Source organism: Temnothorax curvispinosus, unplaced genomic scaffold (genome assembly GCF_003070985.1).
Source record: "Temnothorax curvispinosus isolate PA1 unplaced genomic scaffold, ASM307098v1 QBEX01017878.1, whole genome shotgun sequence".
Lineage (NCBI taxonomy): Eukaryota > Metazoa > Arthropoda > Insecta > Hymenoptera > Formicidae > Temnothorax > Temnothorax curvispinosus.
Genome location: NW_020227658.1, coordinates 207,832 through 234,278, shown reverse-complemented (window position 1 = coordinate 234,278; position 26,447 = coordinate 207,832). Strand labels below are relative to the sequence as shown.

Genomic DNA, 26,447 nt, shown 5'->3' with positions numbered 1-26,447 from the left:
TTTCAGGTACGCTTACGCGCTGTTACACGAGAGCGACTGAAAATGCGCATTTTTGTCCTTTTTTCTTTGGCGTAATGAAACTTCACGAGCCATCGAATCTTTCATCGCGCAATCGCACACGTCCTCGCGAGAGATCTGTCTCTCACGCGGTTATCATCCCGTGCCTCTCTACCCGGCCACTACTTCGATCGACTTATCCGGGACCAATCGTTCCTTATCACCCCGAAGAACAGTGCGTTTCCTATTGTTATGCTACGCGACACGTGAGAAATCATTTGGATATGCGAACACGCGGTTCGAATTACAGCGAAGTGTATTATTTCCCTCGAAGGCACGGTTTCCTTCCTCATTCTCGCTTTTTCTCCCCTCTCCCTCTTTCTCGGAAAGCACACAAGCCCGCCTTGGACCAACGACACGCGAGATGACGAGCGTACGGGAGAACGAGGCTTTTCTGCACCGCGTTTTACGATGTGAACGACGAATTTTAACGATGGGGAAGCAACTTTATATTCTAGAACATTAGAAACTCTACGTGTAACGAGCTTAACTTAGTGCGCTGAAATATACTTTGTAACACGAAGTTTCCAATTTTCAAAGAGTCTTTTCTTTTATAAAGCAAATGAGATACTACGTTCGTTAAACGAGCGCGTGTCTTTACGCAGATTGAGATCCAATGGTTTATCTATATACTGTTCGCTGTCGTTGAGAAAAGCGGGACGATACGGATATAACATGACTTCGTGCTTTTCCCAGGCACACCTCGCGTTCGCCGGGTGATTAGGAGTTGTCTCACTCTTATTCTTCAAACTCTGATCTAACATTCTTAAAATGCGTACTCTCTCTTAAGCATTTGCTTCAATAAATACTTGTTTATATACATTGCCGCGTTTTCATAAAAAATTTTATTTTCTTTGTCCTCTACTTATTTTGCTTTGAAAAAGTAGATTTGAGAAAATTGTGCGGACATGTGTGTAAAAGATAACAGTAGATTCTTGGGCTATATTTATTTTCAGGCTCGATAGGATCTTGAATATCCTTCTACCAATATTTGTACATCTTTTTAAGTACAGTTGATTAAAACGTAAATTTCAAAATATTACAGGAAAGATCATTTAATATCGATTTTCGCAGTTGCTCGTTGCCGAAACTTTTTTCATGTGTTTTAGCATATTCGTTCAATCTTTTGATTATCCTCAACGTTTTACTTCCACCGAATCTAAATTGAAATTATTTCTGAATTTGGAAGCATAACCGAAACATCATCGATATTTTATAAAATTATTAATAACGCTTTAGTATGCGAAGTATTAGAAACGTTGCGTAAAAAAACGTCGATTCGTGGCGACTATAAGGTATTTTCTTTTCATTTACTTCTCACGTTCAACGCTAATGCGAGCGACACGGGAAGATAAAGAATTGATAGTCATCAAGATTACATCTGCAATGCAAAGAAATAGAAGATAGATTTTTTTTTTAAATTTTAACGAAAATTTAGAGCAAGCGATAATAAGTAACGCGAAGAGCGAGAGTTCAATAATAGTTATGGATAAAGTGTAGTGATATTTCGCAGTTTTACTAATTGTAAGTTATATTTTTATTTAGTCTTAAATATTTTCGAAACGTACATCGACTTAACGAGCTTTACGAAATAATCATAAACGATGAAAAGACCATGCGTCACGAATCGACCGTAGAAGTTTTATAGTTCTTTGCGTTAGAGAGTGTACAAAAACGTATCGAAAAACCATGGATGCTAGAGTGAGGAACGCGTAAATAACAAAGTAGGGCTTGTGGTACGTAGCGCTTACGAGATGCTGAATAGCGGTTTGAGAAGATTCGCATATAGCGTAGTTTTATATAGCGAGCCATCTTAAGCGAATAAGGGAATGGATATATACATAATGATTATATATGATTATCTCTAACGCGTACTTATTAGAACTCTAAATGCACTAGAATCCTTTGTGTCATGAGGGAAGAATTTATACACGTCACACTGGTCACTCAACTCACAGCGCTAAAAGTGCATCATACTCTCTTACATACTCGATATATACATATATAATTATGTACATAATATATGTACATGTGTGTATATATACATGTATCGAGTTTGTGTACATATATAGATATAGATAAATAGCACACTTTTGAGATATGAATAATACGCTAGCCCGAGAGAACTCGACGAAGAACAAGCGTGAAAAACTCGGCAGTACGACAAAGCGCGGAACTGCAGAGAAAAAGTGGATGTGCGTGTATGCGACGTACGCATGTGTAATGAACGAGAGCGAAACGGAGAATGTGACAGTAGGCGAGAGAGCACGACGTTAAAAGGTTACTCTTGCAGACAAAACATATTTTAAATAACTAATCGCCAAAAGACAAGTTTTTAACTTTAATCTCGTAGCGCGTAAGGTCAAGACATAATTTGACATATACATATAATATATATATATAATATAATGATTGAAAGTCGACTCTAAAATTAAATTTAAATCGAGAACACACGGGAAGGTATAAGAGGTTCTTGCCAATGGCCACGTGCATCTAAGATAACACTCAACACAAGGCACTCGAGTTACGATGGATCTTTAAAATCGGAGGAAACGAACGGGTGACGAGAAACGCGAATGATGAAGCACTCGAAAATCGGCTGTCCCAAAGATTCTCGTCGATCGATATAAAGCCCACAATTCGGATATATTCTTCTCGTCCTAATTCTAAAAAATCTTTGTGTAATTCCGTAAAGCATCGCATTCAAAGTTTTATCATTTGCGACGATATTGAGTATTTTGCGCGCAGCAGAGACTAGAAGGCCGATGGACGTAGACGAATCTCGAGAGGTTTTCTTTCTCTCTCTTTTTAAGACCAGACAAAAATGTTTATTTATTAATCGTCATATTTTCCGTGACTCTTTATGCCGATTCGAAGTCAAAAGAATTGAATTTAACGAAAACTGTTAATAAATGTCATTTTTCTATCAAGTGAACGTTCAGCGGACATCCGTTGCTATATGGGTGAAAAATAATATTTAAACTAGAATCGGCAATTGTGTGAGAGGTTGCGTATCAGGGAAAAATCTAGAGTTGAAATTTTTCGTGGAGAGCGAACACATTTTTTCTCTAACGCGTTTGAGTTAACTGCAGAGAAGGATAATAATGACGTTTCGTTATCGGGAACGATCTGTTCCCGACGCTATGCCAATGACACTTACTTATAGGTAGCACGCGAGAATAGAACGCTACATTTTCTATTCATCATCAATGACCTGCGAGACTGTTTGATAAAGGCTTATTAGCCAGTACGAGCGACACAATTTCCGCTTTTTGTTTGAGGTCTCGTTTCGATTAGCGTGAGGGTAATAATAATTGTGCCAACATCGATTCTTCCAAATTTATCGCCGTTTCGAGCACATGTCGCGTCGTGCGCGAACAGTAAGATAATGTTATGCACGTCGGTCGATGCGCTTCGAAGCATGACGTACGGTGTTCTCATATTTTCTCTCTCGACACGATACACAACCACTCGTTCGTGTCACCACGTATCTTACGATCGAATTCTCCTCTAATTTTTTATTTAATTCCGTCGAAATAATTTATCCGCACGTCCGAGACGAGAGTGCAATTTGATCAGGATTAGAATCGCGATCGATACTTTTTTTCTCGCAAGTCGACTCGGAGGGGCAAGACTGAGAGAACAAAACTGGGCTGGGATCGGGTGAAATTATAATGCACCACTTCGGCGCTTGCTCGGAATGCAACAGTTGGCTAACAAGTGGCCTCTTTCGCACGAGATGCCGGCATGATAACGCGCGCGAACGGTCGACGAAATAAAATACGACGCGCTTTCGAAATGATACCCCTGGTCCAAGTTTTCCAATCGACAGTGTTCATTGTATTTGTCGAAAATTTCGAGTTATTATTCGGTCATTAATCCAAACCGCGGTGAAATCGTCAAAGTCGACGTTAATGTTCTTATTCCGAATGGCAGTTGCGTCATAAATGATACTATAAACTAGAAAAAAAATGGCAAAACAAGTCTTTCTTGGGGAAACTCATTTTATACTAAGACGAGTTTGTACTTACTTTGCTTAACGATTTGAAAGTCAGTTCTCACAGTGGCGTCTCTCTTATGAAGAGATAGCACGAGGATAAACATAAAAAATCGGAATTAATATTATGTCAAGTAAAAATATAAAATGGTTTTAAGAGCATACTTTCAAGCTTGTCTCGACTATGCGCTCTTTTATATTCCAGAAGTGCGAATTTCAACAATCTTGAAAACGTAAACTGACGGAAGTCACGTGGAAGGGAAGCCGCGAAGTTTTGCATGGTCCGCGATAGAAAATCGACGCGACAAGAAACGCGTTTTCCTCCTTAGAATCTCGCTCTTAATTTTTCGTTGCAGTTTCGGGCGACATTGGTCGGCACATGATACGCGCACTCTCCAATCGATTAAAACGATTCCCGATCGATGCTAAAGCATGCCGCAACGCTGTGATCCTACGATTTTAATAAACGCAACTATCTTCGAAAGCTGTCCTCGAAATGTTTACCATATTACCGGTTGCGCGATTACTCTATCGAGTTCCAAAGGTATCTCTAGTCGAATGTTTAGTAAAGCCGTATACTTACAATAGTTACAATTAGTACAGTGATTGTTTGTCGCGATTATTTGCTCGATTACATTTATACCGATTGTACTTATTACGTTGGCTTATAGGTTCCCGCATTTCTCGTAACAATGCGCTTTTGCTGTTTACTTGAGATGTTATATATACTGTTGCGAATACTATACTTGTTAAATGACTCCGTATTAAGCGAACCAACGACAGTTGCCCCTGGCGAGTTGCCCGTTGCCGAAGAACGGAATTGTTTCAGGCCCAGATTGTACCGTCCAGGCGAGAATAGTAGTTCTCAAACATCGGTGATCGTTCCAGCAAATGGTTTATCTATCTACATGTAATTTATTTTATCACAATTTTAAAAAATTTTGATAGCAAGTGCTCAAATAAGCTAAATATCATACGTTAAAATAATGTTTATATGCCATACGAAACAAATTATAAATTAATTCGATATCTATTGAATTCTAAATATTTCTGACATTTAAATTTATTTTTATATTAACCGGCATTTTACTTTATTGGATTAATATTTGACTATGTCGATGGATGAACCATTATCAGGACGAACGGACAACGCGAGTAAAATGTGTAACGATTCCTCGCACGCGTTAGTCGTTTATCGTTATCGACGGGTCATGCCGCCAAGGCTCAAAAAAGCGATCGGCAACGATCGATCTAGCAATTGTCGTTCGTTATATAGGAGACATGTAAGTCTAATCGTACGAATCACGATGGTGCGCGTCTCGCATCACGCGCACCGCGAGACTGACTTTAACGCTCGCTTGCAGGAATTTCGAAAACAGTGCAATTACGACTTAAAAGTCTGCGGATCTAGTCAGAATGAGGGAATTGGGTGAAGGGCGCGCGGAATTTCTAGTGATCTCTAGTCAGGACACGTCGTTTTTGAGTCCATTCGTGAAAAATGTCGATCGTATCGGACATTATAGGCACGTCCGCGCGTGAGAGCAAATCTTTAAAAATAATTGCTATATATAAAAAATAAATATATATATATATATACACACATATAGTTTAGGTATCCTTACGAAAGTGCAAAGGAACAGCTAATATATTGTGCGGCGGTCGGTGTGAAAAAGAGTGCGTCTTGCGTGATGACGGCCGGTGTTTTATCGAGACGGAACGTGAAGATACGACGTGAAGATACGCGACATATATTGTATAATACGGTCCATTACGCATGTCCCCCTTTTGTTTTTCTCACCGTGCTCACGGCTAAGAAAAATGGCGTTCGCAATTGCGTTACTATCCTGCTATATACCCTCCTCGCACGCGGCATGTCCGATCGACGATGTCGATATTACGATGGCGTTTCACTTGCGTTCTCGGATTTGGATTTGCTTTCGACCGCCGTAGATCACTCTGAGGACGATCCGACTGCATCCCGTACTCGAGGCTAAAAAGTGTAGAATTTTTTAACTGTACTTACGACTATATAACATCTAACCTGTATATTTTTACATATTGAATATAGGAAAGCGAAAATTGAGAGTTGACGCGGAGAAGGCGCGGGTAAGAGTCGAGTATATATATAAAAAAAAAAAGAAAAAGTACGCGAATAGCATAAAGACACACGTACACACACATACACAGACTTAATATAAACTTGATAAAAATACGTATAACTCGTACACACGTACACATATATACATATACGCATCACTTGGGCGCGACACGATAAGTATCGTCGAGCCTTGAGGGAGAAAGATATTATACAGGTCGTAAGAGATGAGATCAGTTTTATTGTTGATTTCGGCGTGGCATACAATAAAATTTTGTAATCGGCGGCCCCGAGTCACGCGCTTTCGCGCTCGGGGCCCGAGAACGTTGCGTAGTATAATCAAACCCCGACGTAACAATGCGAGTTTTTTCCTCGATCGGACTCGGGGCGAATTTCGGGGCGGTCGGGATCGCCGAGGGTGTAAAACGAGCGTGATCGGGCATGAGAAATCAGCCGGATAATCGAAACCGAGAGATCCGCGTCTCTCGGCGATCCTGAGAATACGCCACGATATTCGCCGCAGTAAGTCGGAAGAAGATATCTGTACATAGGAAAACTACAACATAGCACAGGGTGTACGTACATGCCGGTGCACACGTAATGTCTTATATAGCGGAAGTACTAACTATGATAGTGTATGAAAATAATAAGACGTTCGCGGAGCAGGCCAGGCGCTTGGTGATGGAGGTGCATCGCCCCTTTTCCCCTTCATGACGAATCTCGCCCTCGCAGGTACGACCCTCGAAATAAAAGAGAGAGAGAGAGAGAGAGAGAGGGAGGGAGGGAGAAAGAAAGAGAGACCGTGCCCTACGGCATAGTAAATGAAATAATTTACGATCGCTACGCTCGCATCTTCAAATCAGTTGACAAATCGGAATCGAAATGCCTAATACGGCGTGAAGAAAAAAAGAAAAGAAAGAAGGTGGGAAACAAGTAGCGAGAAGACATTTGGGAACGCTTCCAAATTGGATTCAAGTTGTTTTCTATTCCTATTGCTTAAAAATAACTCTCGCCGATGATAATGCAGGGGATGTGCATTAATAGTTTAATTGATCTAGTCGAAATATATTATCATTCTATTATTCGGTTGTTTTGGCAATGTTTACGACAAGACATAAGTTTTATACGTGCAACTATAGATTAGTTTTTTTATTTTAATACAGTAATATATTCTGCTCCAAAAAGATGTGTTAGAAGAGAGAGTTTTTTAGTTAGCAATGCTATGAAATAAACGCATTACAGTAACTATTTATTACAAGCGAAACAGTATTAACATTTAACGATAATGCGATACAAGCGAGTGAGCAAAATTTACGAGTTGAATCGATTGAATAGACGAGATGGTTGATTTATTGCTATTACTATTAAGATTATTATTGTTTGAGTATTATAATATTATTATTATCAATGCTACGCTGTCGCTAATATCGCAAATATTATTGCAAATATTAATATCCGGCCAAGGGCGATTATTATAATTATTTTGTAACGAACTATAAAATCGGACGACTGGATCGGACGTAAAATATTTCAATTCATTCGTAAAGTTTAATAAATTCGTTTCGGTTGCGAGCGTATGCCGAGAGGACAAACGACCGATGCCACGTAGATCAAAAGTAATCGAATAGAACGGTAGTTGCGCAAGATGCGACAGAGCGTTATTAGCATATCAGCGTGTTGAGCTTAGAGAGGCGCGCGGAACAATGAGACCGCGCGCGGTAATAATATTACCAGTAGTATGTGTGCGTTCAGAGAGGAAACGAGAGAAAGAAAAGTACGTACAATAGCTTGCGGGTATTTCGGAGAAGTGAGAGACGTTGCAGCGAAAGTGCGTTCCTCGGTGTTAAAAACGCGATGTCATCGACACTACTATAGATTGCTGGTTACTATCATCAGAAACATTGCGTTTATGTCGGATTATATCACGATAATAGGAACGAATGTATCGCTATCGTTTCTACCGTCTCTTGAGATCACACTAATGCAACATATTAATGTTTGATTAGCAGTACTGTCGTCTCCATGCACTTTTCACAAAGTTCAACTATCCTTAGGATTCGAAGTCCTAAGCTGCATCGACTTGTAATATTACGCTACGAAAACGAGCCTAGATAGCAATCAAATGCTAAAGTACGATATCGCACGCAACGGTACGTGCAGATGAATTGACAGACGTTCCAGCATAGGTTCGTATATTGCTGCGTGACGATATTGCAGTGTCGGTGGCATCGAATGCCGTGTATGCGAGGATGAAGTTGTAATTTTGTAGCGCGAAGAGCGAAAGGGAAACGCTTGTGTTCGACCGAAATCTCTCCGAAGATTCGCTGACGCTTTCAACGGCAGAATTTTTCGTCAAAACGCACGAGAATCGCAATGTGATGTGTGTATATTAGTACATTTATGAATCATACGTTAGGAGAGGCGTATACACATATATATTGCAGATTACGACGGATCACTCACCGCGCAGCGAATGCCGAGAAATTCTGCCGAGACGCCTGTAGAATAAAAAATAGTTATTTATAAAGTCACTCTATCGAGGGCGAGAAGTAAGATACGAGAGAAGAAGCGAGGGGCGCGATGCAGGAGTGGGAATAGCGTGCGAACGGAAGATACGCCATTTTGAATTATTATTTTCATAAGGAACGTGTAATATAAAATATAATATATATAATATATATATATATAAATATATATATCGATATGGACGAATTAACAGCATCATCGGGACTTATGATCGCGACGATGATGATGGTTAATATATTATTATTATTACTATTATTATGGTTATTGATTATGATTATTATGGAATGACGATTATTATTATAACGAGAAAAAGAAGCTAATGCATTATATAAAGAAAATAAAAGTAATTACATTTAACACTTACGTTAGGAAGCTAGATACATACATTTGAGACGCAAGCGAGAAAATGGAGCAACCCACGCGTTCGACGAGAAGTCTGTAAGTGTCATGGAAAAAAAAAAAACTTAACGTCGTACATTTCTATATCATGGTAGAACACGGGGACGTATATAAAGGACTAATATTTTTTAGCGAACGTCGCGGATATCTGCTCTTCGTCAAAAATCATGGGATACGAAGTGGTCAAGTCTATATACGAGCAAAAGAAAGAAATCGTTAAATATCATTGATAATCTGTATAAATCCGTCTTTTATATATATTTCTGTTAAGATGACATATATTACGTTAAATCGACCAAGAGTGAATTCTGAGATCGGCGTCGTGTCGAATCCAGAAGCCACGTATCGATGGACGGAGGAGAGGGTCTCCCGACGTTTGCATTTACGCGCCACGGACGTGTTCCCGTATTCAAACGTAACTTTAACGATTTGTTTTCTCGATTCTTGTTTATCTTATGTAAAATGCCGAGCCGAAAGTACTGTACGACGTACCTTATCCCACTTGAAGCTCGCATACAGATTACATAACTAGCTATTACGGACATGGCCATTAGCAGAGAAGTGTATCATTCAAGATAGTTTATCATTAAAGAAACGGTAATCATCATAGATATATTAACGACATTATTTATATTATTACGCATATTATATATAAATAATTGATAACATACTAACCCCCTCTAGGGTGAAGTATTGTGAGGGGGAGAGGGAAATGGGTAAGGGGGAAAAAAAACTACGAAAGGGTCGCATCCATGTGGGCGCGACAGCGGCGGTGTGTCGTTTTTTTTCGGAGTGTCGTCACCGATACAAGAGTGAAAAAAAAAAAGATAATGAATAAACCGCCAATTACTTTAACTTCGACAGTACTATTATTTGTATATGCCGAACGATTATGCCGTTTTCAGCGCAACATATTTTGGCAATTCTCTTTGGTGATATGGTTCATAGCGATCGTGTTTCGGTGAGAAAGAGACTGAGCGAATGCGAGCGAGAAAACGAGAGAATGAGCGAACGAGCGTGTGAACGAGAGAAAGAGGGGGAGAGAGAGAGAGAGAAAGAGAGAGAGAGAGAGAGAGAGAGGAAGAGAAAGAAAGAGAAAGAATAAATAGAGTGAGAGAAGACGGAGACCGGAGAGAGGGAGAGAAAGAGGAATAGAAGAATAAACCAAACGAACAAAATAAAAATCAGAAGTTTCTATACTTTTTACGGAGATTGTTATAGTCTAAGCGCACACTGATCAAGGCATTCGTCGCTCGGCAAAAAAATATAATACAATTATTAATATAAAATTTATAACAGAAATAAAAATAAATGAAGTTAATAAATATGTACACTGTATAATAAACATTATTTCCTATTAATAATTCATGTCTCTTCTTTATTCAATCGTCTTTCGCACCACAAATTAGAGGTTGTTGAAATCCTCGGCACAATATCGCATTTTAGAGATGTACAGTATATACAAAATATATATGCTTTACATATTTGTTTTTTATATCTTTTTGATTACAAGACACTTTCTTTAATGAACAAGAAGTATAAATCATTACATTGATTATACAATCGCTGACTATCTTTCCGACTACCAGTAATTCAAGATTCTTACTTATGAATAATGTGAATATTTTTAATTGTAGTGATATAATCCTTAGCTTAAGATATGGAATGAAAGATAACTTTTCAATTAAATATTTACGTAAACATAGAATTATGCAATGATATCAAGTCCTTCTCTCTTTCTACCGCTCGTTTCTTCTCTTTCCTGTACATTTCGTAGTCTTCATCGTCTGTTGGCAATTCGTATCGACAGAGCGGGCACGAGTTAGTCTAAAAATGCAAAAGTTGTAAATTGTACAAATAATTAAAATTGCTCGCAAGTCCTCGCACATTCCAATTCAAATTATTATTATTATTTTAATAACACCAATGCAGTTTTTATATAATTTTTTTCAATATTATTTTCCTCTAATACCTTCTCTAACCACGGTACGATACATTCTTGATGAAACACATGATGGCAGGGCATCGATTTTGCTTTACTGTCCGCTTCGAATTCCTTCAGGCAAACCGGACACTGCTTCGTCTCACCGGATTCAATCTTAATCTCCGGTAAATTAGCCACCGCCTCCTTCGACGCTGGTGGTGGAAGTTCCGTGTCCTGTCCGACCAAGTCCCACATGCCAAAATCCCGCAGGAACCGTGCCATTTGAATCAGATGGTTCGGCGTCTCTCCGTCACCTAGAGGCGTCCAGCTCATCTCCGCAAAATAATCGGACATGTCGGAATCAAGGTCGGAATTGTTACAAGCGAGCTTGCTTTGCAGATAAAACGGCAAAATCATGCAATGTCCACCTTTATCGTGATGAATGATAACTTCACTTTTATCTTTGATATCGATGATCAGATCGTTCCGTGGACATCAGTGGACGTCTTGCAACACGTATAGTTATCACTGCACAACTGTGCGCAACCAGCGTAACGGTGCGCTATATGTCATTTACGTTTTACGTGTCTGTTAAAAACCTCGACTCATAACGAAAACGTGAAGTCACAGTCTGCAGCACAGAACAGGAGGACGTTAGAAAGCAGTCGCTCAAGTGAACGTCGGAGCGGAGGTTGTCGCAACTAGAATGTACATTTGCTAGCGCAGTATTAATAATGTAAGTATAAATTAATGTTTTGCGTTTTAAATTGATAAATATTAAGGGGTTTTAATGTGTGTGTGTTCAGTTGCGAAGAACGGTTCACTAATTATTAAAAAAAAAACACACTTTTTTCTTTTCATTCCTGAATAGCTTTGTTATAACCGTAGTCTGATAAAGTAACTCTCCGAACGACAATTTTCTTTATACCACAAATCTATATATCATATATACGTATCTATATTTTGATGTAGACCAGTTGTTTAACACCAATTTTTTTTCTTTTGTTAATTTACAATATTTGTATTTATAAATTTTGAATATAATTGTATTAAAATACGTCACTTTCACATATATTTTAAAAACCGTCCCAGAAGTGGACGACTTTACAATCATTAATCATGAAGATAATTCTGAAACCTAATTTATCAACATTTCAACAATTGCTCAGGCAATCGTTAAACCCATCTCGACGTCTGTCAATTAGTACTATTTCAGTACGGGAAGCAAAAACAACCTTCCTCGAATCTCGAAGTGTTTCGTTATAAATTCGTATTTAACGTACATATTGTGAAAGACATACCTGGTAAGAATATTTTATTGAAAGTTGTGTAAAATAATCGGAAGTAATAAACATTATAAATATAAATTACAATTATATTAAATTAGCATTTTTTTCTTTCAAAATTTTAATTTAGATTAAAAATAGATATTTTAAAAATTAGATATTTTCTTTGTTAAATATAAGTTATACGTTGTATTTTTTTTAATAAAAATTTTTATTCTGTCAATACACGTAACGTGTTTGAAAAATTTATGTGTCACGTATTACATAGAGTGTTTTAAATATTTTAATTGTATTTGAAAAGTGTAATTTAAGTAATTATATTTAATATTAAATTTTTCTACAATGATAGAATATAATAATATAACGTCGCGAACGAAAACACAAGTCATTGCGCTAGCTATTATTTATATTTATAAGTACACTACAACCGAGATTCTTTGATAAACATTTATTGCCAAATCGGCCTGGAATTAATGACTTTCTTCTTGTATTCTAATATCGATCTGTCGAATCAGTTATATCGTGCAATTATTGATTATCGTCCTACTTGGTGTTTATAATTATCGCAATCAGATATCGTAATTGATGAATTAGTGTTGCAACAGATTTTAATATTTAACATGTTCAATGTTTCCATAATAATTCTATAATAAATGTAACTTATACGTATATATAATAATATGCAATATTCGTGGTACAGGAAAACCGGGTTTAGTGATAATGTGTAACACACGAAAGAGCATTATCTTTATATGGCTGTTATGTGTCCAGTCGATGATAATGGCACAACACGCCGAGGACAGCTGTTATCTGTCAACCAGCTTAATTGAAGAGATAGACTCTTATGCGCCGACCGTGCAGAGAATAATCGATGAATGTACTCAAGGCTCTTTCAAAGGAGCTACATGGCAAGATTTGGCGATGTTTGTTGACAAATTTGGCCCACGGTTTACCGGTACCCAAGTTCTTGAAGACTCTATTGATTACGTATTGAACAAATCGATCGCTTTAGGTTTAGATAATGTTCATGGTGAAACGGCCACCGTACCTCGTTGGGTCAGGTACAAATCTTAAAATGGATATTAAAATTAAATAACTTCAAAATAAAAGACAAATGTGATGATCGCAGTAATGAATTAATTTAGAGGCTCGGAATCTGCGACTCTTTTGCAACCACGGCTGAAAAATCTGGCGTTATTAGGGCTGGGTTACAGTGTCGGCACTTCAGAAGAAGGCATAACTGCCAACGCTATCGTAGTAAATAGCTTCGCAGAACTTAAGAAAAGGGCGGAAGAGGTGAATTTAACATATATAAAAAACCGCGATATATCTTGTGCAACGCACACTTTTTAAATGAATTTATTAGGTTCCCGGGAAAATCGTCGTGTACAATCAAAAGTTTGTCTCGTATGGAGAGACCGTAGAATATAGAAGCTCGGGAGCCGTAAGAGCGGCAGAATTGGGAGCTGTGGCTGCTTTGATCAGATCAGTAACCCCATTTTCATTGTACACCCCGCACACCGGTATGATGAGTTACGCAGAGAACGTTACTAAAATCCCAGCTGCTTGTATAACTGTCGAGGACGCGACTCTTTTGGGTAGAATGGCTGACCGAGGTAACGAATATGATAAAGAAATATTTTGTGAGATCTTCTAACTATAACTAATGGCGTTACTTTCTAGGTGAAACGATAGTGATAAACTTGAAAATGGAAGCGAAAACATATCCCGATACACAGTCGCGAAACGTTATAGCGGATATCACCGGCTCTAGCGCGCCCGAAAAGGCAGTCGTCGTTTCTGGACACATAGACAGTTGGGATGTTGGAGAAGGCGCGCTGGATGACGGAGGTGGCATTTTCATATCCTGGACCGCATTGAAAGTGCTGAAACATCTCGGCCTCCGGCCGCGAAGAACGATAAGGTAACTTAGCTTATTAAAATATAGCTGGTTGAACTTTGGAGCGTTCCGCGTATTTTTTTGTTTATTTTCAATTGGTTTTTTGTTATAATTTTATAGCTTGATATATAAATCTCTTTTTATAATCCTTTTTAATTAGCCTAAATGTTTAATTTTCGCTGTATATTCGCTCCGAACTTTAACTACATTAAAATATCTCGAAGTATAGGTACAATATAATTTAATTGATTCTTGATATGAAATTAATTATTTTTTACAAGCATTTTGTTACATGTCAAATTATTTACATTGCAGAATGATAATGTGGACCGCCGAGGAACTTGGCCTTCTCGGAGCGGAGCAGTACATACGAAATCACACTGCAGAAAATGGAAACATGCAATTCGTGATGGAATCCGATTTCGGCACTTTCGCGCCCATGGGCCTCGAGTTCTCAGGAGACGAGAAGGTCCAGTGTATACTCCAGAGAATAATGCGGTTAGTTCTTTTATCGATTACATCGCTATAATATTTTTACATTTTATTTTCGTCTGATTTGGACCTAGGTATTACTACAATACAAATATTAATTCTTTATTATAGAGTTATATTATTTGTATTTTTGAAAATTTTTCAACTTTAAGAAAAACGTTTGCTATTTTTATACCACATTATTTTACCAAATAAGCTATAGATTCTTTTATATTTCTAGATTGTTAGCTCCGTTGGGTGACATGAAGTTGAAGAGCCCATGCACGGCGCCTGATATATCATTTTGGATTAAAGCTGGCGTACCAGGTGGCGGTCTTTTGAATCGAAATGAAAAATATTTCTATTATCATCATACGAACGCGGACACCATGCTGGCGGAAAATCCGAAAGCACTGGATATGAATACAGCCTTATTCGCAGCAGTAGCATTCGTTCTAGCAGATATTAGCGTTGATCTACCTCAACGCAATTGCACTGACGTGTCATGTTGAAATCAGTTGATCTATGTATCGATGGATATGTAAATCAAATCGTATATTTATAGAGTGTTTTATTTCAAATATGCCTGTATAATACAATCACAGCATATAAACGATTAGGCCTACTACAATACCTAGGACAATACCTCTAAACTCTTTAAAAGCATCGAAATGCATGTGATCAAACGTGCTAGATTTTACGAATCATTTCCGATTTGATCTCTTTGCATGCTTAACGATTTTTATTAAAAGATCTTTCAAAGACTATTCAAAATATATACTATATACCAGCTATTTCGCAAAAATTCTATAATTAACAGAACGTATGTGTTCCACGCAGCTTAATTATCGGGATATATATGCCTCACATTTAAAGTGTTTGCTATAGAGTAAAATAAATCTGATTAGTATAAAAACATTTTTCGTGTCAAATTACGATGGAACACATACGTCTCATTAGTCATGGAGGATTTAAGAGATAAATAGATTCAGACATATTACATAATCCTCCATATAATAATCCCGATATTTAAACGTTTTAAATTGCCAATTATTTAAAAATTCTTACTTCTCACGTCAATTACATTAAATTATCAGTCTCAATCAAGTGTCAACGGATTTTACGATTTATATTAACGTATCTTCGTCTTGATTTGGAAAGACCATCAACAAGGAATGTTGAGAAGTCGTTCTCTGGCTCGAAGTCAACAGAGCGGTTTTCTCGCCTCCGCTGCCATTAATCGAGCAATCCGGCGAACTGCCGTCGAAGGCTATGTAATTGGTGGTCGTGCTGCTCGTGGATGGCATGTCATTTAGATCCGGCGATGCCAAGGGCGGTGCCTGGCCCGAACGAGCATTGGCACCATCCAATGACACGATCTGCATACTGTACGACTCACGATATCCGGAAGTACTGGACGTGTCTTCATCCCAGGATACGTCTGACACCTGAGGGTGCACATGCTGGTGATGAAAGTAGTGACAATGGTGGTGCTGATGCGCCGCACCATGGAATTGCTGCTGGTCCGCAGGCGCGTTGGAGTTTTTGTCTCCGTCCGATTTGCGAATAGACAAACTTCGCCTGGAACGAATAGACGAAGAATTGGAAGGGATGTTAGATGACAGCGGATCCACCGTCGATGACACCTGCATCGTCGCTTTCGGTTGACTCGTTGATTGCTCTGCGATTGCCGTATCCAACGGTTCCAACTTCATCTGCGTCGTCTGAAAGATAGTATTCTATGTCTGCAAGTTACATTCAGAGTTTAATACGCTATAAATAATTAGTTAAGTCATAATTAAAAATATAAAGGACGACGACAGTGAGGATTATCGAGAGAAGCTGTATGCAAAACTGAGAAATTCTGTAACGCAGTAATGATGAGGGAAGCACTGAGAAATATATACGTAAATGTCATCACCTCAATGTGACTCTTTCGACTTTTTCTTAAGCGGAAGGTCTTCTTGCTTTGGCCCATAGAACGTTGTAAGCGAGGCCTGTCGGTACGTAATTCTCCGGAGCTGTCTTCGGTCGGACTGCTTGGACTTAGCTGGCCCGTCATCGTCTCCCCTGGCAGGACAGTCGACGATCACACATGTCGCGTCTACCGTCTTATTCACGAATTCTACTCTACGTTCCATCTACTCATGCTCCTCTTTCGAAGTGTATGATTCTCAAGTTTTGTTTCTTAAGTGCGCAGGAAATAATATATATTAACACCCGCGTCCCGTGCTTGATGTAACATGGTACTATGTACATCTAGTATAAACGTAAATTCTCTTTCACGATTATAAATATACTCTACTTTGGAATCTTTATACATTTTTTGACTCTCGAGGAATTACATAGAAAAGGAAATTTTAGGGTGCATTCTCTTTTGGAATCGAGTGACATTTAGATCGTTAATTCTGAAACAAAATATTTCGACTTTGATATTTAGTGAATAAGTATATATTCATATTTGAGAGATTAAAATGTTTCCATGCTTGTAAAAACACGGATATATAAGTATTAAAAAATAAGACATTAATTTAGAAATTATTATTGTACAGAGAACGTCTTATAAAGATTGACATGATGATGGAGAAATTTTACTGTATGTATAGAATGTGATATCGTATGTACGTTGCATATTAAAAATCGGGGCGTATTAATATTCTTCTAGAAGATATTATAGTATCTGTTACGTACATGCAAGATTGTATTTGCGAACGAAACAAATTGTTTTATATTGCAAGGCGCTAAAAATCAATTTTACAAGATTACATGTACTTGTGTTACGTATCCGCGCACTAGATATCGGAGGAACAAATATTTGTCAGAAGAGTTGCATGAAAAACCTCTTGTAAACTGACAGAATTAATTAAATGTAAAATAAAAAGAAATAGAAGCGAAGTGCTTGTCATGTTACGTGGTAAACGTAAAGTTTGAATGTTTCTACTCTTAAACTATTCCAGAAATATAACTTCTATTTTCTGGAAAAAAATGTTAACAATGATAGTTTGTACTGATTATTTAATAGATGAAACGTAATGCGATGCAAGTAACTAGCTGTAACTATTTTTTTCTTAATAAACTAATTAAGTTGAAGCATAACTTATAAAGTTTAATTTAAAAATGATCAAAAAACATAATTTTTACTTCATGCAATAGCTGCCGTAATTAAATTTACGGAATGTCTAAACTACAAATTTATCTATATGCAATTTAATTTCTACATAATTTTACATGATGAAGAATGATTGTTCTATAATGCAGATATATAAAATGAATAACAACCAATACAACTAAAGTAAAAAACAAAAGAAATATTTTCTACAATCTTGCATTTTTCTTAAATTTCTGTTCAAAGCTGGCTGTTCTGCAAGAACGCGGTAATGATATTAGTGAAAAGTAGATTATAGTTTGTGCGATACGTCGACATTACTACAAAAAGCAGGTGAATTAAATAAATTTAATAGAAATCCATTCTGTAAAGTTGTAATTTTAAATCATATTTTCAAAGTCAAACTTTTCACCGATTGATTTGATCACAGCACTTTTAATTCTTGAGAACAAAGATTGAGAAAAGGTCAATCTTCTGGAATAAAAACCTCTGCAAACTTCTTCAATTCATCTATTTTTGCAGTAACATTTAGATACTGTACGATATTGGAAGAAGGAGAGGGAGTCTTCCAAGGGACATATTAATAATATATCGTGTATAAGCTAAAGCGGGGGACTGGGGATTTACCTGATGAGTTTCTAAACTCTACGGAAGAGACAAAGCGCAGCTTTGGCGCCTTTTGGTGAGGTAAGATAGAATGAAGCTTAACATGGTTACGTTCATCGCTAGTAGAAGATGATTGGAATCTATCTGAAACATGCCACATCGAACGTCTAATATGAGGGAAGGGATAACAATTAAGACAGACCACGATATAGTAATCATCGTCGATACGTTGTTCACGATCCGTACATCGTGTCGATGTTGCACACTTCGAGCCTGAGTCTTGGGAACACATCGATTAAGTGTGATGCGATAAAGTGTAATGCCTTAATGATTTTGTCGACGGAAATAAAGCTGCTAAATTTATAGTTAAGACCTTATGAGCGATTCATGATATCTTGTACGAAATTTTGTGTGTTTTCTCGATGTATCTTAAAATTATATGTCATATGAGTCCCGAAGTGACATTGTATCCATACACATATATCGATCTTAATCTTCTAATCAATAAAAATGGTCGCAAATAGTAACGTGATGAAAATTCCAATGAGACAAAGTATTGTACGATATTAACATATGCACGACATAGATACGTGAATTGCTGTAAACACCTGTACGATGTTGCTTCGATTAAAAAAGATATATTAAATATTGACAAATTATGTTGTAAAAACATTGTTGGAGCAAGCAATAATAGGACGAAAAATTTCAAAGGTTCTCGTGATATCTGAGTAATTAGTTGAAGTATATCCTTCGGGCTTAGAGAAGATTGCTGAAATCAAGTGTATTGATATGGAATTGTTGACACCGATACACATGTTGTCGTCGTGTTAACTGCGAAAACAATTAATGACAGTTAGTTACGTGCTGTCGAGTAAAGGAAGAAAGCGATAGAACATCGAAGCAACTACGCAACGATCAGTAAGGGTACCAACTGTTGGACATTACCATTGTCTAAATACTGCTATGTAATAAATTCCTTATGAGTTTGCGTATAAAACGTGATAAAGGAGACGATAATAGATATCAGTGTTCTAAAAGAAAATACCGTGAAATGAGATTGCGCACTCTACTTTTTAAGAGAGCTCATTATATTATTATATAATAATATTTTCATGCAATTTTACAATCTTTTCCTTGATTTTATGCCATATTTTAATTCCATCACAAATGATGATTAAATCGCTATTTAATCAATGTTTCAACAATCTCGTTTCACGGCAAAAGTGAATTAAAGAGGCAATAAGAAGTGGGCAAAGACCGAGGTAGGCGAGACGCAAGAGACAGGGCGAGCGATCGAGGTATGATCAAAATTACAAAAAAGTGATAAGCGTGAGAGGGGCACACACCAGCAGGATATATATCATAGATCGTGTTAGAATTTGATTGATTTGTAGAATCGGTCCGCTTACCTCCGTTCCCTAGCTAGCAATGGAAGCAACGTAATGATCAATGTGTCAATAATACGACCAGGGAGAGAAAGAGAGAGGCGCGAACGACTTATGCCTTAAAACGACGCCTTAAATGATTAATGCGATTAATCGAGGAATCTTTTCCCGATGGTGGGGCATCGCTATCTCGTCCGAGACGAGAGTATTCTCGCCCCTAAACGAAAGGAGAACAACTAAACTCTTCAAGTTGCAAGCCTCGCTGTAAAGAGGAAAATGAAGTGAAGACAATTGAGTTCGTTGTGCAAGAACCGCGCGAGAAACCTGCACGAACGTAAAGAAAGAGAATCATCGTTGCTAAGAAAAAGAGACAAATAGAAAAAGAGAGGAGCGACTTGTTGGCAGTGGTCTATAGACAATGGCTCGATCCAACTGTGGTAGCGGTCAGCGATTTTTTCGTACTGCGCGTACGACAATAATGAAACGTATGCGAGAGGCTTGCAGTCGCATCGACCGTAATCGACATTTCGGGATCTTCTTTATAGGATTTCTCGAAAATGATGGAATACCTGTCGTCGACGGCGGCTGCTCGGCACCGGTTTCCCCGGCGATTGTCTCGCTCACTTCACGCAGAGTGGCAGATCCAGCGCTGGTGCTCGATAAGGATCCTGCAATTATAAGATATTACTACAATTGTTAAAAAAAAATACGTGGGAAAAAAGAAGAAAATAGCAATAATACATAATAAATTATACTTGTTAATATATGTGTACTTTTTGAAATTTAATTGTATATTTTAATTATATGTATATGTATGAAAATCTTTATAATAAAAACAGCAGAGGAATCAATAATGTAGTACCACCAATGCGGGTGCCGTTCGGCGGTGCTGTTACTTGAGTGGGATGCGTTGTCTTAACAGTGCTACTCGTGTTGGATTGAGTTGAATGCGATTGAGCTGCTGTGGAATGAGACACTGGTGTCTCAGCGGGCGTACGATTCATGTGAGCTCTCGATCCCAAATCGCCGGTTAGAAGATCCATCAACAGAGACGGCCTCTGAGTACGCGGTTGGCCTTCGGTTATCGAATGCATATCCACCACGCTTCTCTTAGGTTCCGGTTGCATCTCATCTGTACATTGAAATTACAAAGCATTTGATTGAAAAATTCTTAATCAATTTAACTTTTGAAAGTGAATGTTTTAATTAATTAAAATTAAACGCGCTTTCGAGTCTGCCATAAAATAATTGGGATTATATATTAAAATAATTTATCAGCACGAGAAAGATAAATGATATAAACGAGAAAAAATTTTTTACCGAAGCTCGTGAATGTCATTGTTAAGTTTCTCAACATTGCTAACACACTAACCGCATCTTCGATTCTCAATTTCCTGCTTTAGGTTCTTTAACTCGTGAATAAGATCCATCAGTAGCGCGCCCCGCGATTTTGGCACGGTTGTACTGCTACCGTTGATCTTCTCGCGTATGATGGTGTGCATATTTCGTTCGTGCTCGGATATCGGTGCTTGTCCGATTTTATAAACGATGAACGGAAGCATTTGAATGTACAATGCTGTCCGGTGCGTCACAATAAATTCTATGAAATTCCAGAGATACGTGGAAGCTTCGTTGCGCTTGTTCAAAAGACGCATCGCGCGTAGAATTATCCGCCATTCGGTTCTCAGCTCGGTTTCAAAACATATCGTCATTATTTTAAGCGCTGGAATCAAACATTCGGATATTAAGCATATATCGCTCACGAGAGCAACAAATACGTATCATTCACATAACAAATAATTTTATAGAAACCATATTTAATAATTTAATTTCTAACTTTTGCAAATATCTGCTTTCTTCACATAAATCTTACCCAGAAATGCGACCTGATATAATGTTAACGATGTTTTCGTCAAAGCCTTCGGATCTCTTGCGGTGAATGTTATACTACCGGTCCTTGTGTCCGTCGGTGGTCTTTGCATCGTCAATGGTATCGGTTTTGCACCCGGCGGCCAAAGTGCGTTCAACACAGTCGTTAGAGCAAATGAGATGTCCGATTGCTTCAGTTTCGGCACGTCTGAAGATATCAATTTAAGATAACATTCGTTCATAATGTCGTTCTCTCAAACGTTGCAATGCATTGTTTTACCTTTTCTCCCAGTTCCAACGCGCAGAAACAATGGTATCAACAAGTTCAGTAGGGCATTCTCCGTGCGAGTTTGAGTAGCGAACATGTTCTGACCACCGAGAACATTTTCCAGGGAATATCCCTCGCCGAAGGATATCACGTGTAGAGCAATCAGACGTAACACCGTCGAGCAAAACTGCGGTGGCGGAAGTGGTACGGGTAGTTTGCTCATTAAAGCAGCTGTGGAAGCCGAGGTTAAATCTTCAGATAGATTGTCGCCGACAATTAAAGCCTAAAAAAATTAACGACAATTAAAATTGAAATCCAAGTAAATTAAAGTAGATCAATAGGCTTATTACGATTCTTGAAACGAAGTGAAAGTTACAAAAGTGAGGAAATTCACTAGAGTATCTATGATTTTATTGGTCGAAATCTAGTAAATCTGTTCACTTTTGTAATTTTCACCTTGTTTCAAGAACCGTAATCGACCCCCTCTGAATAACAGAAGAAATGATTCATGATACCTGACAAGTAGACAACAACGTCTTTAAATATTGAAAGTGCGCGATATATGGACTCTTCGACAGAGTTTCGTACACCCCTCTCAAAAGATCACTGGCAGCGACCCAATCGGTATTCCTTCTGATCGATGGTTTCTTGTGTATCTTACTGAAAGTCTTATCCAATCTCCTGAGAATCAGCGTTAACGCCGGTCTCATTTCGTCGGCCGCCCACTCGGTTGAAGGAAGAATGTCATTCATGTATCGTTTGAGACCACGGCAAGCCATAGTGACCGGATCGTATGGAGAAATCTTCAGGAGACTATGAGCTATATCAGCTAGGCGCTAAAAAGTACAAATTATTTTCTAAACCCTTTACATAAATACCTTCTAATAACAAATATAATCATATTAAGAATAAAAATACGAAAAATCATATTAATCAAAAATAGATAAAATGTTGTTAACACTTTATTATTTATTAAATTCATTGTCGGCAGATAAAGTAAACGCTTGCAAGTATACGCTACGAAGATCAATGAAGAATCGTCAACTTACCACGTGACATTTTGAATCCAGCAACTCGATAGTTTTTCCATCCTGAGACTTCTTATTGAGCTCTGCCAAACGAGCGGAACAACGAGCTACAAAATCTCCGACCATATTTAATAAGGTGTCGCGGGGTCTTCTAAACTCGTTCTTATGAAAATCCTCGTCTCGATCGTAAAAATGTCGAGCTTTCGAGTGTTCCATGTACTTCGTGTGAGTGTCGTCTTCGAAATCGAAACCCGGTGAATACGGACCTTTACCATAATTCTTTTGACTGGAGCCTTTATGTTCGGGACTTGATTTTTGCGGACCGTTATAATATCTGCGAGAATTAACGAGGTATTGATTTTACTAAGTGGTATTAGGAAAGAAGCGAAAAATTGTAAGAAAAGCAAATTGTGACAAATTTAATTCATACTTTGTCAATGCTTCGGAATTGTTGACTAATGTCCTAACTGCAATCGCTAACTGATTTATTATCTCCTTCTCTGTTTTGCCTTCTTTATTGTACGTGGGTAGTTGGATTTGCTGAACGTAGCACGGCAGTATCGCTTCTAATATTGTCTATAAAAAAGGCAGTGTACATCACACACTTGATAAAATAAAAATTAACGGCAACGTAAAATAACAACATTACGCGGATATCTTACCAGCATTTGTTGGCCTCTGATCGAGTCAGGTGCGTAAGCTATTACCATCACGCAGAGAGATATACAATCGAGTACGTCGACCATTTCGTTTTCATCGTGATAACAAAAGTCTATCGCTTTCAAAGGCTTCTCTTCTTTCACTAATTCTCCTATATTGAGTGGATCCGGCGACGGAGTTTCCAAACTTAATAATAAGTTAAACAGGCACGTAGCTGGAACCTTTAACAAAATCACAATATTATTTTCCAGAAATATTTGAATATATATTTTTTATTTATCGATAAAAGAAAGCGAACCTTATGAGCCTCGCCATGGACGCTTATCATATCTGTATCTAATATAGTAGAGACACTGCCAAACATCTGTAGAATGAAGGGTTTACGGTTCATGAGATAAAATTGCTTGACGGCATATTCAACGGTGGTCGTCACGAGCTTGTTCGTCTGATGCGTTGAGTATAGTTGCAGTAAGGTCGGCATGATCAACAAGTAACCGTTTGTCGAGAAGATATTTTTGAAATTATGCGCTGCGTTTATGTACGTCGCAATGACATAGCGTAGAATGCAGGAATCCTCGCTGTGAATGATCACGGCGCCATTCAGGACGTTCAAAAAGAGATGTATATCACCGGAATACGCGAAATTGCCGGCCATGGCCTCGAACATGCGCGCGATCAGCCTCACCCACATAAATTTATGCATCACATCCAGCCCAAGAAGCTCCTAAAGAAGAAAATTTCAAATTTATTTATAAGATATAACGTATATTATTTCGAACGATCTAATAATTTTTAGATCGACAAGTCGTGAATAAAAGACTTAGATACATACTCTTCCAATTTCGCCACCTTTGTAGAGATCCAAGTCTGCTTCCAGTGCTTTTCGCGGGAACGACGGTAGCTTCATGAGCTCTTCGTGAAGAAACACAACTCTTTGCACTACCATATCGACATTCTTCAGGATCGCCCAGGTCAATAGCACCTTTCCTATTTCTACGAATTTATGCACCAATTCCTGGCGTTGCAACGCATTGAACGCATCCTCCGGTTTCATGTGAACGAGTTCGATTTGTGGAAATTGAGATCTCTTAAAGAAATAATAGTCTCTAACATACGATGATGGATTGTGTATTTGATCTGCAAATTGATGAAAAATTTTAGCTACATTAGCAGAATGAAATATTATTGCACAGTAAAGATTGTTAAATAAAATAAGGAACTCACGCGTCTTGTAATCCACGAGGAAATACTCGTGATGCTTTGTTTCTTCGACGCCGAAAAAGTCCAAGGACTCTCGAAGTATCTGACAAAATTGCGTGTCCTCCGCAACCGGAAACTGCGACGGTATTTCTCCGGCGTCAGGATCCTGTGGGCCGTGAACGATGATCTTTTTCGCTGACGGAACATTCGCCGTAAGTAGGATCGACGCATCGCACTGTTCCTTCCGCAGGATTTGTTTTAGATCTTTAAACATAATACCGTGTACACTGTGCACCACCTAACATCAGAAAATCATTGTTGGCAATTCTGTATAATGAATAAATAAAGTTTGTAAATAGGATAATTGAAAGAAGGCATATATTTTACCATCCACAGGATTGACAACGCGGTTCCAATTAATTTTTGGCCCTCCTCGTGCGGAGTGCGCACGTAAAACATAACATATCCAATAATATAATTGTACAGCGCGAACGCAGCCTGTTGCGGCAATTTCGGCACAAATCTGATAAGATGTCTCAAAATCTTGAACATCAACTCTTGCTTCTCTCTTGTGAGACGCTCCAGCACGTATCGAAGAAACAAAGCGCTATCTTCCACCAAACAACTCCAGATTACCTGATATATAAAATAAATTAACATTATTCCCTGAATCCCTGATGGAAAAATGTCTCAAAATTGTTCATATTATTAACCAGAATTTCTATGACAATTTTAAAACCTTCTTAGAATTTTTCAAATTTTTTTATACGAATTAGAACGTTTTTCAGAAAAAACTCAGATAAAATAATAATAAAGTATTTCAGATTTTTGCCACCCACACATCTTTGTAGAAATCTGAATAAATATAACAAATCCCGCGCAATTTATCAGAAAAATAGGTATTCATACATACAGATACTGAAATATTTCGAAAATCCTCATCCAATTATTTCTGAAAGTATCTGAGAAATTTTACATATTTTTTTTTAGAACTTTATGAATCTAAAATATGAGAAGTTCTTAGAAAATTTCTGAGAAAATATGAGAATTTTGTCCACCAGGGTTGAATGAAACAATATATAAAATAGCTCACAAATTTACTTCATTACCTGATATGCCACTTCGTATACCGCGTTTCCATCGTCAGAAACTGCTGGATCGTCCAAGAGATTAATAATTTGAACAATCGCTGAACACAGTGATGACGGAAACAACGAGAGAGCTGACTGGGCGTGATGGGTTTGAGTATTCCTTGGAACAGTATCAGCTGCGTCTTCGTCCCCTACATTACCTTCATTAAAAAAGGAGAGAAATGTTGCAAGAAATGCATAGAGAAAATGAATTGTATACATACCTTCATCGTGATCATCTCCCACTGGGCTCGGTTCGTAAGCGGCTTGTACGGTAATCGGTATCGTCGTAATTAGAAAATTTTCTCTCTCTTCCCGCTTCTTATCGTCCTGTGCCTGAAGAGCCTTCGTGATCAGTTCGGTCTGTTGTTTTTTCCGCGTCTTCGTCGCGGTCACCAAAGATCTCTAAAATAAACAAATTCCGTAGATAGTCCATTAACCATTAAAAATGTGAAATTACCTAACCCAATCATTTAATTTTTTTTTATAATTTAAAAGCAAATAATATGTGCTTATCGGCTCGTATCGGCCTAAATGCCC

The 26,447-nt window shown here is 38.0% G+C and overlaps 3 protein-coding genes across 15 annotated transcripts in view; 1 reads left to right on the top strand and 2 right to left on the bottom strand.

The window, feature by feature from the left end:
* Nucleotides 1–10,252: 10,252 nt before the first annotated feature.
* Nucleotides 10,253–11,616, bottom strand: LOC112467920 (E3 ubiquitin-protein ligase RNF181). The gene is made up of 2 exons (XM_025036852.1): nucleotides 11,047–11,616; nucleotides 10,253–10,901 (listed from the first exon to the last, which is right to left on the bottom strand). The coding sequence occupies exons 1-2, from the start codon at nucleotides 11,413–11,415 to the stop codon at nucleotides 10,767–10,769; spliced, it is 504 nt and encodes a 167-aa protein (XP_024892620.1). The 5' UTR covers nucleotides 11,416–11,616; the 3' UTR covers nucleotides 10,253–10,766.
* Nucleotides 11,617–11,644: 28 nt separating this feature from the next.
* On the top strand, nucleotides 11,645–15,217 carry LOC112467918 (carboxypeptidase Q-like). 3 transcript variants are annotated; one of them, XM_025036848.1, is made up of 7 exons: nucleotides 11,645–11,734; nucleotides 13,056–13,345; nucleotides 13,430–13,580; nucleotides 13,651–13,900; nucleotides 13,968–14,208; nucleotides 14,500–14,682; nucleotides 14,897–15,217. In XM_025036848.1, exons 2-7 carry the CDS (start codon nucleotides 13,059–13,061, stop codon nucleotides 15,165–15,167), a joined length of 1,383 nt encoding a protein of 460 aa, XP_024892616.1. In that variant the 5' UTR covers nucleotides 11,645–11,734; nucleotides 13,056–13,058; the 3' UTR covers nucleotides 15,168–15,217. The 3 variants fall into 3 exon arrangements, with proteins under 3 accessions (XP_024892616.1, XP_024892615.1, XP_024892617.1); XM_025036847.1 differs by having other exon boundaries at nucleotides 11,651–11,734; nucleotides 12,985–13,345; XM_025036849.1 differs by lacking the exon at nucleotides 11,645–11,734 and adding an exon at nucleotides 12,194–12,302 and having other exon boundaries at nucleotides 12,985–13,345.
* The window catches only part of LOC112467917 (protein unc-80 homolog), a 25,654-nt gene continuing 14,413 nt past the window's right edge, over nucleotides 15,207–26,447 (bottom strand). For 6 of the 11 annotated variants that reach the window (XM_025036835.1, XM_025036838.1, XM_025036843.1 and 3 more), the window contains 18 exons: nucleotides 26,132–26,312; nucleotides 25,887–26,068; nucleotides 25,165–25,413; nucleotides 24,802–25,075; nucleotides 24,410–24,714; nucleotides 23,876–24,301; nucleotides 23,580–23,798; nucleotides 23,348–23,493; nucleotides 22,939–23,251; nucleotides 22,405–22,725; nucleotides 21,902–22,172; nucleotides 21,626–21,829; nucleotides 21,125–21,475; nucleotides 20,615–20,884; nucleotides 20,322–20,420; nucleotides 18,389–18,511; nucleotides 16,577–16,725; nucleotides 15,210–16,379 (listed from right to left, as the gene is read on the bottom strand). In XM_025036835.1, coding sequence (XP_024892603.1) covers nucleotides 15,783–16,379; nucleotides 16,577–16,725; nucleotides 18,389–18,511; nucleotides 20,322–20,420; nucleotides 20,615–20,884; nucleotides 21,125–21,475; nucleotides 21,626–21,829; nucleotides 21,902–22,172; nucleotides 22,405–22,725; nucleotides 22,939–23,251; nucleotides 23,348–23,493; nucleotides 23,580–23,798; nucleotides 23,876–24,301; nucleotides 24,410–24,714; nucleotides 24,802–25,075; nucleotides 25,165–25,413; nucleotides 25,887–26,068; nucleotides 26,132–26,312 — 4,680 coding nt within the window. In that variant the 3' untranslated portion in view covers nucleotides 15,210–15,782. Of the gene's footprint in view, nucleotides 16,380–16,576; nucleotides 16,726–18,388; nucleotides 18,512–19,776; nucleotides 19,790–20,321; nucleotides 20,421–20,614; nucleotides 20,885–21,124; nucleotides 21,476–21,625; nucleotides 21,830–21,901; nucleotides 22,173–22,404; nucleotides 22,726–22,938; nucleotides 23,252–23,347; nucleotides 23,494–23,579; nucleotides 23,799–23,875; nucleotides 24,302–24,409; nucleotides 24,715–24,801; nucleotides 25,076–25,164; nucleotides 25,414–25,886; nucleotides 26,069–26,131; nucleotides 26,313–26,447 lie in introns of all 11 variants that reach the window. The other 5 variants (XM_025036846.1, XM_025036837.1, XM_025036839.1 and 2 more) reach the window with 5 other exon arrangements.

What these genes read in the sequence shown, in the direction of transcription:
- LOC112467918 (XM_025036847.1), top strand. Translation starts at nt 13,005, where the DNA reads ATGTGTAACACACGAAAGAGCATTATCTTTATATGGCTGTTATGTGTC. An exon ending in GGGTAGAATGGCTGACCGAG is followed by an intron (nt 13,901 to 13,967) that starts GTAACGAATATG and finishes GTTACTTTCTAG; the next exon opens with GTGAAACGATAGTGATAAAC. An exon ending in CGGCCGCGAAGAACGATAAG is followed by an intron (nt 14,209 to 14,499) that starts GTAACTTAGCTT and finishes TTTACATTGCAG; the next exon opens with AATGATAATGTGGACCGCCG.
- LOC112467920 (XM_025036852.1), bottom strand. Translation starts at nt 11,415, where the DNA reads ATGATTTTGCCGTTTTATCTGCAAAGCAAGCTCGCTTGTAACAATTCC. An exon ending in TCGTACCGTGGTTAGAGAAG is followed by an intron (nt 10,902 to 11,046) that starts GTATTAGAGGAA and finishes TTGCATTTTTAG; the next exon opens with ACTAACTCGTGCCCGCTCTG.